The sequence below is a fragment of the Heterodontus francisci genome, chromosome 22, assembly GCF_036365525.1.
Source record: "Heterodontus francisci isolate sHetFra1 chromosome 22, sHetFra1.hap1, whole genome shotgun sequence".
NCBI lineage: Eukaryota > Metazoa > Chordata > Chondrichthyes > Heterodontiformes > Heterodontidae > Heterodontus > Heterodontus francisci.
Window position 1 is genome coordinate 37,420,820 of NC_090392.1, and position 13,276 is coordinate 37,434,095.

Sequence of the window (13,276 nt, forward strand, 5' to 3'; positions counted from 1 at the left end):
AGTTCCCCTCCAAGCCTCACACCATCCAGACTTGGAACTATAATCGCTGTTCCTTCACTGTCACTGGATCAAAAACCTGGAACTCCCTTCCTAAAAGCACTGTAGATGTAACTACACCAGATGGACTGCAGCGGTTCAAGAAGGTGGCTCACCACCACCTTCTCAAGGGCAGTTAGGGATGAGCAATAAATACTGGCCTAGTCAGTGATGCTTTCATCCCATGAAAGAATTTTAAAAACTCCGAGGCTACAACCGACAGCAGGGTCAGTGGCAGAGTTTCACAGCAGGAATGATCCCAGAGTAACTGTCGGGATCACATCCTCGTGGATGTTCCAGGTCGTGTATCCTGCCAACTAACACTAACACATCTATCGGGAATTCCTGGAACCACACTGAAGATCCTTCTTTATCTGGAGATTAAATAACTGTTGTTTAATTGTACTAGCAGCTACCATGCAAAATTTAACCAATTTATTTTCAGCGGGACTATTTTAAATGAGCTTATGTCTGCCTTAAAATGGTCAATTCCGAACTGTCACCCAAGCATGTTAAACTTTTGTAAATAATTACCACAGAAATTTTTAGACTAGAAACATAAACCTACCATTTTACTTTAGTCAGGAACAGATCACAGTTTTACACCAATCTCTGATTTGACAGCTCATTTCCAACATTCACTGTTTTTCTTCCTGACTCTAAACACAGTTGTAAAGGAGACTTCTGTTCTGTGCCCAGGAGCTCTGAACCATGGGAGAGCGCAACTGGGACACATTTCTACAGTCCTCAGGATGAACCCGCACAAGGACTTTGTCAGTGAAGAGAGACAAGAAAGACCAAAGTGCCGTTTGTCCCTCTCAGTGTGACCCTGAAGGACTGTGTCTGGGCTGAAGTTCTGTTCCTGCCGTACAATCCTCTCCCAGATTGTCCTTTCTGAGCTCTAGCCAGGTGATGCTAAACACTCAGGTGGGAAAAACAGAAGTATACAACAATGTGTTTAAAACAAAGCTGATTTATTTGACTTTTATCTAGAATATTAAACTCCAGCCAAGTTATACAATGATTAATATTTGCAGAAATAAACCCCAACATTTAGAATGGAAATGGAAGGAGGCCATTCAGCCCATTGTGTCTGTGCCAGTTGAAAAAGAGATATCCAGCTTAATCCCACTTTCCAGTTGCTATGACCTCAGAGATATGAGCCCCAGTTGAATTTAACAAATTACATAAGATTTCATGTTTTAAGTCTTTTCGTATAACAACTAAATGGCATCAGGTCAAACATAAGCAAAGAAACCTCCTGCCGATTACCACCTACCGCCCTCCCTCAGCTGATGTGTCAGTACTCCTCCATGTTGAACACCACTTGGAGGAAGCACTGAGGGTGGCAAGGGCGCAGAATGTACTGGTGGGGGACATCAATGTCCATCACCAAGAGTGGCTCGGTAGCACCACGGCTGACCGAGCTGGCCCAGTCCTAAAGGACATAGCTGCTAGACTGGGTCTGCAGCAGGTGGTGACGGAACCAACAAGAGGGAAAAACATACTTGACCTCGTCCTCACCAATCTGCCTGCCGTAGATGCATCTGTCCATGACAGATTGGTAGGAGTGACCACCGCACAGTCCTGTGGAGACGAAGTCCCGCCTTCACATTGAGCATACCCTCCATCATGTTGTGTGGCACTACAACCGTGCTAAATGGGATAGATTTCGAACAGATCTAGCAATGCAAAACTGGGCATCCATGAGGTGCTGTGGGCAACATCAGCAACAGCAAAATTGTACTCAACCACAATCTGTAACCTCATGGTCCGGCATATCCCCAACCTACCATTTCCATCAAGCCAGGAGACCAACTCTGGTTCAATGAAGAGTGCAGGAGGGCATGCCAGGAGCAGCACCAGGCATACCTCAAAATGAGGTATCGACCTAGTGAAGCTACAACCCAGGACTACTTGCGTGCCAAACTACGTAAGCAGCATGCGATAGACAGAGCTAAGCAATCCCATAAGCAATGGATCAGATCTAAGCTCTGCAGTCCTGCCACATCCAGCCATGAATGGTGGTGGACTAACTGGAGGAGGTGGCTCCACAAATATCCCCATCCTCAACGATGAGGGAGCCCAGCACATTAGTGCAGAAGATAAGGCTGAAGCATTTGCAACAACCTTCAGCCAGAAATGCCAAGTTGATGATCCATCTTGGCCTCCTCCTGAAGTCCCCCACAGATGCCAGACTTCAGCCAATTCGATTCACTCTGTGTGATATCAAGAAATGACTGAAGGCACTGGATACTGCAAAGGCAATGGGCCCTGACAATATTCCAGCTCCAGAACTTGCCACGCCCCTAGCCAAGCTGTTCCAGCACAGCTACAATACTGGCATCTACCCGGAAATGTGAAAAATTGCCCAGGTATGTCTTGTAGACAAAAAGCAGAACAAATCCAACCCGGCCAATTACCACCCCATCAGTCTATTCTCAATCATCAGTAAAGTGATAGAAGGTGTCATCGACAGTGCTATCAAGCAGCACTTGCTTAGCAATAACCTGCTCAGTGATGCTCAGTTTGGGTTCCGCCAGGGCCTCTCAACTCCTGACCTCATCACAGCCTTGGTTCAAACATGGTCAAAAGAGCTGAACTCAAGAGGTGAGGTGAGAGTGACTGCCATTGACATCAAGGCAGCATTTAACCAAGTATGGCATCAATGAGCCCTAGCAAAACTGGAGTCAATGGTAATCAGGGGGAAAACTCTCCCCTGGTTGGAGTCATACCTAGCACAAAGGAAGATGGTTGTGGTTGTTGGAGGTCAATCATCTCAGCTCCAGGACATCACTGCAGGTGTTCCTCAGGGTAATATCCTTGACCCAACCATCTTCAGCTGCTTCATTAATGACCTTCCTTCAATGATAAGGTCAGAAGTGGGGATGTTCGCTGATGATTGCACAATGTTCAGCACCATTTGCGACTCCTCAGGTACTGAAGCAGTCCGCGTAGAAATGCAGCAAGACCTGTACAATATCTAGGATTGGGCTGATAAGTGGCAAGTAACATTCATGCCACACAAGTGCCAGGCAATGACCATCTCCAACAAGAGAGAATCTAACAGTCTCCCCTTGACATTCAATGGCATTACCATCGCTGAATCCCCCACTATCAACATCCTGGGGATTACCATTGACCAGAAACTGAACTGGAGTAGCCATGTAAATACTGTGGCTACAAGAGCAGGTCAGAGGCTAGGAATCTTGCGGCGAGTAACTCACCTCCTGACTCCCCAACACCTGTCCACCATCTACAAGGCACAAGTCAGGAGTGTGATGGAATTCTCTCCACTTGCCTGGATGGGTGCAGCTCCAACAACACTCAAGAAGCTCAACACCATCCAGGACAAAGCAGCCCACTTGATTGGCACCCCATCCACAAAAATTCACTCTCTGCACCACCGATGCACAGTTGCAGCAGTGTGTACCATCTACAAGATGCACTGCAGCAACTCACCAAAGTTCCTTAGACAGCACCTTCCAAACCCGCAACCTCTACCACCTAGAAGGACAAGGACAGAAAATGCATGGGAACACCACCACCTGCAAGTTCCCCTCCAAGCCACACACCATCCTGACTTGGAACAATATCGCTGTTCCTTCACTGCCGCTGGGTCAAAATCCTGGAACTGCCTTCCTAACAGCACTGTGGGTGTACCCACCCCACATGGACTGCAGCAGTTCAAGAAGGCAGCTCACTACCACCTTCTCAAGGGCAATTAGGGATGGCCCACATCCCATGAATGAATAAAAAAAAACTAAATTAAAAGAAACCCCAATAATCTAAATAGACATTTATAAATAGCTGATACCCCAAATTATAATCAAAGACATTTTCTTTACATATTGAACACTTGAATATCTCACACCACACTTATACATTACACAGTCATTTTTGATGATGAAATCCTCTGCGTTTAAAAGTCTCAAATTCAGCCCAGGTGAAATGGACTGGATCTCCCAGACTTTTCAGAAAAACAATATTTTCCTTTGCTCACTTCTCCAACTGACCTGGACATCCATGGATAATGTGATTTCCAGTGATCCTGTGGGCTCTTTACTTCTTCACAAACTTCGACTCTCAAAAAATAGGTTCAAGTTTCCAAAGCCTTTCGCTGTATATCTTTAGAGAGCAGGCATTCGCTCTCTCTCCAGCTGCCCCTGCTGGGTGCCTTCTCTTACAGCTTCCCTAAAGGCCTCACCCGATGGATTCTATTCTTACAGCCTGCTTGAGGCCACAATGTGATGCTTCATGACTTACAATCGGTTTTTCTCCAGAAAGTCTGTTAAATTATCTCATCCTAGAATTCAATAGTTTATTTTCTTCTCCAAATGCAAAGACCAGAATTCTAGTTTCACAAAGCTACTCGGCTTTTCTATTGCCCCCAAGTGTTACCACTTGCCGGTTTGTTTACTTGTTCTCAATGACTGATTCCTTGTTTTACAACCCAAAAGTCTGGGAGGGTGAAACCCATTGTTCTTCAGGTGTTAGTGCTGTCGTCTCTGTTCTTCAGAAAACAGTCTTTGATCTGTTCCCTCTGTTGTCCTGGTAACCTTTTACAGAGTGGAGGTGAGGTCAGCTGACTTCCTGGATTCCATCTTGAACTTAAAAAAAAAATCACAATCTATAAAACATAATCATGTTCCAAGGTCCAGTGTTCCTAACACAGGTCACATCAACAGAAATGAACCGTGACTATTATTGCTTCTGAGTCAGAAGGTTGTGGATTCTGGTCCCACTCCAGAGAGCTTGCTGTCTGTAATTGACTGCCATGTTTCCTCCATTACAACAGTGACTACACTTCAACCGTACTTCATTAGCTGTAAAGCACTTCGCCATGTCCTGAGGTAGTGGACGGTGCTGTATACATACAGATCTTTCTTTTACTGTCAGAATGAACATGGTTCAGTCCTGGATGTGATTAACAGCAGCAATAACAGCAGAATCTAACCCCTGCAGGCCCTTGTGAACCTGCTGGTGTATCAGCAGGTTGGATGACTGAGTGAATCCCTTCCCACACATGGAGCAGGAGAACGGCCTCTCCCCAGTGTGAACTCGCTGGTGTCGCAGCAGGGTGGATGAGTGAGTGAATCCCTTCCCACAAACAGAGCAGGTGAACGGCCTCTCCCCAGTGTGAACTCGCTGGTGAGTCAGCAGGGTGGATAAACGGGTGAATCTGTTCCCACACTCATTGCAGGTGAATGGCCTCTCCCCAGTGTGAACTCGCTGGTGTGCCAGCAGGTGGGATGAACGGGTGTATCTGTTCCCACACTCAGTGCAGGTGAATGGTCTCTCTCCATTGTGAGTGCGTTGGTGTCTCACCATTTCACGTCTACTTTTAAAAGTCTTCTCACATTCTGAACATTTAAAAGGTCGTTCATCACTGTGAATGTTCTTGTGTGTCAGCAGGTTGGATGACTGAGTGAATCCTTTCCCACAGATGGAGCAGGTGAATGGTCTCTCCCCAGTGTGAACTCGCTGGTGTGTCAGCAGGGTGGACGAAAAGATAAATCTCTTCCCGCATGTGGAGCAGGTGAACGGTCTCTCCCCAGTGTGAACTCGCTGATGTTTCTGCAGGGTGGATGAATCAGAAAATCTCTTCCCACACACAGTGCAGCTGAACGGCCTCTCCCCAGTGTGAACTCGCTGGTGTGTCCGCAGGGTGGATGAATCAGCAAATCTCTTCCCACACATGGAGCAGCTGAACGGTCTCTCCCCAGTGTGAACTCGCTGATGTTTCTGCAGGGTGGATGAGTCAGCAAATCCCTTCCCACACATGGAGCAAGTGAATGGCCTCTCCCCAGTGTGAGTGCGTCGATGAGTTTCCAGCTGGGACGGGTAATTGAATCCCTTCCCACAATCCCCACATTTCCACGGTTTCTCCGTGGTGCAGGTTTCCTTGTGTTTCTCCAGGACGGATGATCAGTTGAAGCCTCGCCCACAAACAGAACACGTCTATGGTTTCTCCCCGCTGTGAATGGTGCGATGCTTTTTCAGGCTGTGTAACTGGTTACAGCTCTTGCCACAGTCAGTGCACTAAAACACTCTCACTTGGGTGTGTCTCTCTCTCACTGCTTTTCCAGTCACACTGATGTTTGAAATCTTTTTGCACAGACAGAACAGACACATTCAAAGGCCGATGATATTCAGGTCCTGATGAATCGAGCCAGATCTTGATGTGATGTTTGGCTCAAGTTTCTTGTCTGCAAATCCTCCCCTTCTGAAACCCTGTAAAAAGTCATTTACAAAAGTCATCACTGTAACTACAGGAGAAAGATTCATAACAGACAATTGTAGTTTCTATGGAACATTCTTTCCTCTCTTCTTTCCCCCAGACATGTGATCCATTCAAACAAAAAGTCAAAATAAGCAACAAAGTCCCAACAAAAACAAAGGGAATAAAAGTAAAATACTGCCAATGCTGGAAATCTGAAATAAAAACAGGAAATGCTAGAAATACTCAGCAGGTCTGGCAGCATCTATGGAGAGCAACAGAGTTAATGTTTCAGATTGGTGACCTTTCATTAGAACTGGCAAAGGTTAGAAATGTAATTTCAAGTTGGAGGGGGGGGGGGGGGGGAAAGAGAACAAAAGGGAAGATGTGTGATCGGACAGATGGCCGAAGAGATTAACTGATAACCTTGTCAGTTCTGATGAAAGGTTACTAACCTGAAACTTTAACTTTCCTTCGCTCTCCACAAATGCTGCCAGACCTGCTGAGCTTTACCAGCACTTTCTGCTTTTATTTCCGATTTCCAGCATCCACAGTATTTGCTTTTACAAACCTAACCCCCGCCCTCACCAAGATGGCTACACAGGCGCCCTCACCAAGATGGCCACACAGGCGCCCTGACTAAAATGGCGGCCAGCAGCCCCACTCCCCCGGTTTCAAACAGGGCCTATCACCGGGAGAAGCCCTGCAGCTACCGCCCCGCTCGGTGCAAACGCGGGATCTAGATCTTCTTATTCGGGGCTTGCGGCCTACACCAGGTGGCTCTGAAGCCTCCCCGCCCACCCGCCAGCTCCATGCCTCCCCAGCGCGCCGCCGAATCGCACCCACTGCAAAAAACGACTCCAACATTCGCACGGTGCTGATCACAGTAATACTGCGCATGCTCTAGACAGCACTGCATTGCGCTTGCGCGTTGGCTCCTGTAACGTGAATAGGGCACATTCAGTGCTACGGGGAATGCTGGGTAACGACCCTGCTATTGACAGCCGCAATTGGTGATGAAGTTGGCGCACTGTAATTAACTTATTAAATAACTCATACAGAAACCCAGATGCATGGACCCTCTGCGAAGTTTTAGATCTGGACTTGATTAATATCACTTTGGATATACTTGCCTGAGAGGCAGTGCAACGAAGGTTCGCTAGACTGATTATGTGATTGTCCTATGAGGAGAGATTAAGATTAAGAAGAACCCTAGATTCCTTCCAGTTTGATGAATTTGAGGTGATAGATTGAAACATATAAAATCCTTAAGGGACTTGACAGAGTACATGCTGGGAAGATGTTTCCGCTGGCTGGTGAGTCGAGAACTCAAGGTCACAGTCTCACAATAACAGTTCAGTCATTTTAGATTTTTTTTATTTTATTCTTTCATGGGATGTGGGCTACGCTGGCAAGGCCAGCATTTGTTGCCCATCTCTAATTGCCCTTAAGAAGGTTGTGCTGAACCAAAAGGATGAAAATTGTTTTCAACGAAAGGATTAAAACTCTCCACCCCAAAGAACGATGGATGTGCAGTTATTGAGTCTATACTCAAGACAGAGATTGATAGATTCTTGGATACTAAGGAAGTCAAGGTATATGGATAAAAACTAGAAATGCTGGAAATACTCAGCAGGTCTGGCAACATCTGTGGAGAGAAAAGCAGAGTTAACATTTCAGGTGAGTGACCCTTAATCAGAACTGGTATATGGGATAGTGCGGGAGGGTGGAGCTGAGGTAGAAAATCCGCCATGGTCTTATTGAGTGACAGACCAGACACAAAGGGGTGTGTAGCCTACTCCTGCTCCTATTTACGTTCTTATGTTACAGTCCTGAAGGTGCTGACTCTGACTGGCATACAGAGTCAAGCACCTTCTTCACTGTCCCTGTAAACACTCCCATGGTAGGTACAGCATGGTTAGATACAGAGTAAAGCTCACTCTGCAATGTCCCATTAAATACTCCCAGCTCAGGGTGGTTGGTTGCTAGGCAATGCAGTGATGTCATAAAGAAATGCCTTTGAGTCCAGCTGGTCCTCTACTTGTCCTTTAAAGGTGGCGAGCTGGGACATCCTGTCTCAAAATCCATCCCACTTGTTCATACTGAGAATCCCAGGGTGGAGAGCCGGGACATTCTGTCTCAAAGCACATTTCACCATGTTCATACTGAGAATCCCAGGGGAAGTGCCAAGGCCCATAGTATGGCACAAAAACCAAGGGGGAAAGAGGAGGAAAAAACAGGAAGTAACTCAAGGACTAGGGACTGAAGGGCACCAGTATTCAGCTTTAGAGGCTCTAGATTACGGGGGTGCGGGGTGTGGGGAAGACTGAGTTCAGTAGTTTTAGGATCCAGGGAGGAAACAAGAAGCAGATGGGGAGACTGGTGTGGATTCCAGCACAGTGAGGATGTAAGGGGAGGAAGATTGTGTCGGGCCATATATCAGGGGTGTAGGAGAGACATGATAGGAAAGGTCAGGGGAGCAATTATCGCAACAGTGTCCATAAATAGGGGAAGGGAGAATGGGGGTTAGAATGGACCATGTACAGTCTGTTAAGCTGTCTGTTTGCTGTGATCAGTTTTGCTTCTGTTAAAAATAACTCCTGTAGGCCAGTGACATAAACAGCCCATTAAACTCCACCAATGTCCTTTGGTCTGGTGAGGTCTCCTTTTGTGAAACATTGGCTGTTATTAAAGATTTTCTTTCTGACACACTCACAGTATGAAATGAGCTGCAGAACTGCCGAAAACATCAGCTTTAAGGAAAGATTTCCCCATGGAGATTGGATTGCTCATTGAGTTTGATCAAGGGGTTACTGGACTGGAAACACGGCACAGAATCTTTTCCAGAGATGCTTTATTCTTAAATCTGTAAAAATACCTGACTCAACAATTCAACCTTCACACTTCACGAAGTGCAGTACTGATCAGTTCCTTTCAATACAGTACATCAGGTGACTCACTGCACTTGCCTTAACAGGTTATATTTACAATGTACATTTACATTCACATCAAACATTTTCTGGTGCATACAGTCTGCAACATTGAGTGGGTGGGGCTGAGCCTGGATCTCCCTCATTGACTGAAACTCTGTATCATTTTGAAAGCTGATTTATTCACGAGCAAACTGGCCCTTTCTGCTCTGGCTTTAAACAAATGAAACCATGTGGGTGTGGAGGAAACATTTCAACATTTGCTTGTGAAAAGGATTCATTCAAGACAGACAGCAGGAATTTTTTGAGGGAATAACAGCGTAGTGAGAAAGGAAATGCAGTGGATGTAGTTTAGATGGTTTCCGAAAGGTGTTGATAAAGTGCCGGATAGGAGGCTTGTTGATAAAATTAAAGCTCACGGTATTAAAGGACATGGGACAGCCTGGATAGGAAGTTGGATAAAGGGCAGAAAATAGAGAGTAGTGGTTAATGGATGTTCTTCAGACTGGAGGGATGGAAACAATGGTGTCCCCCAGGGTCAGTGTTGGGACCATTGCTCTTCTCAATATAGAGAAATGATCTGGGTATATGGGGCACAAGATCAAAATCTCCAGATGACTTTAAAATATGAAGTGTGGGGAACTGTGAACAGGAATGTAAGTGACTCAGTGTGAATATACAGATTAGTAAATGGAGCAGGTAGATTGTAGATTAAATTTATTACATAGAAATGTGACATAATTAATATTGGGAGGAATGTACATTAAATGGTAAAAGTTTAAATGGCGCAGAGAAGCAGAACAGTAAAGAGGTGGCAGATTCCAGCTGACACCTTGTCTTATTAATTCGCTGAGCAGATTCTCTGTCCTATACCATATCTTATATTGATCCATCAATCAAAGTAAATATGCAAATCCCGTGTATCCACAGCCACTTCACAAGGTCAGCCCACTGGATGGAACCTCAGGCACCCTGAACTTGATCTCCAGTGTCTCAAGTCCTGACTGCCCCTTACTTCAGTATCCCCTCACTTTTATACCCTGTAGTGATCCAGCTCTGGTACCTGACTCTTCTTTATCTTCTCTGCTGGGTTTTGGCAGGAAGTGAGGAAATGATAGCTGGAACTTCTCTAATCTGTGATTTACAAGGACACATTCCCTGGTTTCCAGCAGTTACCTTTCTTCAGTCATTTTCTCATTATCCCTAAACCACCCTGCCTACTGTTGATTCTGTTATTTCTTATAGTTTCACAATTATAGGTATAAACATCACACATTTCATTTAATCTATTCCATGACACAGTCTGGTTTAATTTTATATTGAAGTTAATACAGACAAACCCTGTCATTTCCCCTGATCTGATTAGAGTTTACAATGAGCAGATTTTGTGGAATGTCTTTATCAGTGTTGCAATGGCGACCTGTCGGTGGTGAAGTGCCTGTTTGAGTTTCTAATTCAGACTAAGCTTCTCTATTCCATAATGCACATTATATCAGACATTTGATGTCAATGTATTTTAGCCATGGTATGTTAACATCTCTAAACTCTATAAGTGGTCCAGTGACACAGAGCTTGAAAAGTGACAGGGTAAGTTGATAAAGTGGTTAAAAAGCACATGGGATACTAGGTTTTATAATTTAGGGTGTAGAATACAAAAGGACAGGGGTCATGTAAACCTGTACAGATCTTTGGTTAGGCTGCAGTTAGAATATTGGGTCAAGTTTTGGATATTTTACACCAGGAAGGATGTCAAGGCCATGAAGGGTGCAGAAGATACCAGAGAAGAGAGGCTTTAGTTATCAGGAGAGATTAGAGAAACTGAGGCTCTTTTCATTAGAACAAAGGGTCATTGGAGATCTGAGAGAGGGATTCAAAATTTCATCAGGTAAATGAGGAAAAAGTATTTCCATTAGTCAGTGAGTCGTTAACTTGGGGACATCAAGTGCAATTGATCACCAAAAACTCAGACCCAGGGATGAAATATAGAGCAGAATGGATACAAATGTTTGGGACACTCACTGTCCCTTCAGAATTAAAAGCAAGTCTAGTGGTGACTATGAAACCATTGTTGATTATTGTAAAAACCTAACTGGTTCATTAATGTCCTTTAGGGAAGGAAATCTGCCGTCTTTACCTGGTCTGGCCTACATGTGACTCCAGACCCACAGCAATGTTAGTTGACTCTTAAATGCCCTCTGAAATGGCATAGCAGGCCACTCAGTTCAGGGGCAATTAGGGATGGGCAATAAATGCTGGCCTAGTCAGCGATGCCCGCATCCTACAAATGAATTTTTAAAAATCTGTATCCGGGAGAAACTGATGAGTTTCTCCTTTCTCTGAGTTGAATGTTGTTCTTATCAATGTAATGCATGTCAATGCTGGGAAATGGAGCATTCTGAGGATCACATGTCTGCTTGAAGCATTTTCCAATCGCGTACACGATCTCCCTCTACACTGTTCCATCAAACACTTCCAGGGCAGAAACATGGGCATGTTACCAATACCTTCCCAGGATATCAATATTAGCAGAGGTTCTCTGGAATATATAGGGAGCTGGGACCTATCCATGAGAATAATTGAAGGTCTGAGAACTGAAATAATGTAGAGTAATGATGAGGTGTTAATCGTGGCTTAGAGCTTACATTCTCATCTCTGTGTCGGTTGCACTTGAACACAAAATCTAGGCCGATATTCCAATGCAGTACTGAGGGATACTGCATTGTCAAGGGTTTAGTCTTTCATATAAGACCTTCAAGCAAGACCCCATCTGTCCCCTCAGATGGATGCAAATAATCCCATGAAGTTATTTTGAAGAGCAGGGATGTTCTCCCCGGTGCTGCCAATATTTAATCCCTCAACCAACATCACTAAAAAAAATTATGTGGTCATAGCCTCCTGTTTGTGGGACTTGGCAGTGTGCAATTTACCTGCTGTATTTCCTACATTTAAAGTAGGACTTGCATTTATATAGCGCCTTTCATGACCTCAGGATGTTCCAAAGCATTTTACAGCCCTTGAACTACTTTTGAAGTGGTGTCACTGATGTAACGTAGGAAACACAGCAGCCAATTTGTACACAGCAAGCTCCCACAAACAGCAATGTCATAATGATCAGATCATCTGTATTACTGATGTTGATAAAGGGATAAAGGGATTGGCCAGGGCACCGTGGATAACTCCCCTGCTCTTCATTGAAATAATGGCACAGGATCATTTTCATCCACATGAAGGGGAAGACAGGTGTTGGTTTAATCTTTCATCTGAAAGACAGCATCTCTGGCAGTGCAGCACTCCCTCAGTACTACACTGGAGTGCCAGCCATGGTATTTCTCAGGTCCTGGCACAAACTTGAACCCACAACCTTCTGACTCAGAGGTGAGAGTGCTACCCTCCGAACCATAGCTGCCAACAGCACTGAGAACACATCAAAAGAACGTCATTAGCTGTAAAACATTGTGGGACATCCTGATCTGGTGAAAGGCGCTATACACATACAAATCTTCCATTAACAAAAGAGAAAAGGCCAAAAAATGGAAACAGTCAGTAACAGAATGTCAGTCTCCTCTATCCTAGAGAAATCAAAGATGCAAAGCTGATTTATTTGACATTGATCTAGAACATAAAACCCCAGCCCAGTTAGAGGGTTATTTGCATTAGCGGAAACAAACATGAACTGTCAGAATAAACATGGTTCAATCCTGGATGTGATTAACAGCAGCAATAACAGCAGAATCCAACCTCTGCAGTCACTTGTGAACTCCCTGAAGTCTCAGCAGGTTGAATGACTGTGTGAATCCCTTCCCACTCATGGAGCAGGCAATGGTGTCTCCGAAGGTTCGATGAATGACTGATCCCTTCCCAAATGTAGAGGTGACTGAAACCCCTCCAGTGTGAATTTGCTGTTGTCTCATAAGGTTAGATGACCAAGTGAATCCATTTCCACACATGGAGCAAGTGAATGTCCTCTCCCCAGTATCAGTGCACTGATGAATTTCCAGCTGGAATGTGCAATTGAATCCCTTCCCAGAGTCCCCACATTTCCATGGTTTCTCCATGGTGTGGGTGTCCTTGTGTCTCTCCAGGTTGGATG

General features: G+C 44.9%; 1 protein-coding gene across 1 annotated transcript; it reads right to left on the reverse strand.

Moving 5' to 3' along the window:
- Positions 1–1,011: 1,011 nt before the first annotated feature.
- LOC137381321 (zinc finger protein 436-like) lies at positions 1,012–7,033 on the reverse strand. Its single transcript, XM_068053713.1, has one exon. The coding sequence runs from the start codon at positions 5,818–5,820 to the stop codon at positions 4,948–4,950; it is 873 nt and encodes a 290-aa protein (XP_067909814.1). The 5' UTR covers positions 5,821–7,033; the 3' UTR covers positions 1,012–4,947.
- Between the last annotated feature and the right edge of the window lie 6,243 nt (positions 7,034–13,276).

Coding starts and splice junctions, on each gene's coding strand:
- LOC137381321 (XM_068053713.1), bottom strand. CDS start 5,820: ATGTGTGGGAAGGGATTTGCTGACTCATCCACCCTGCAGAAACATCAG.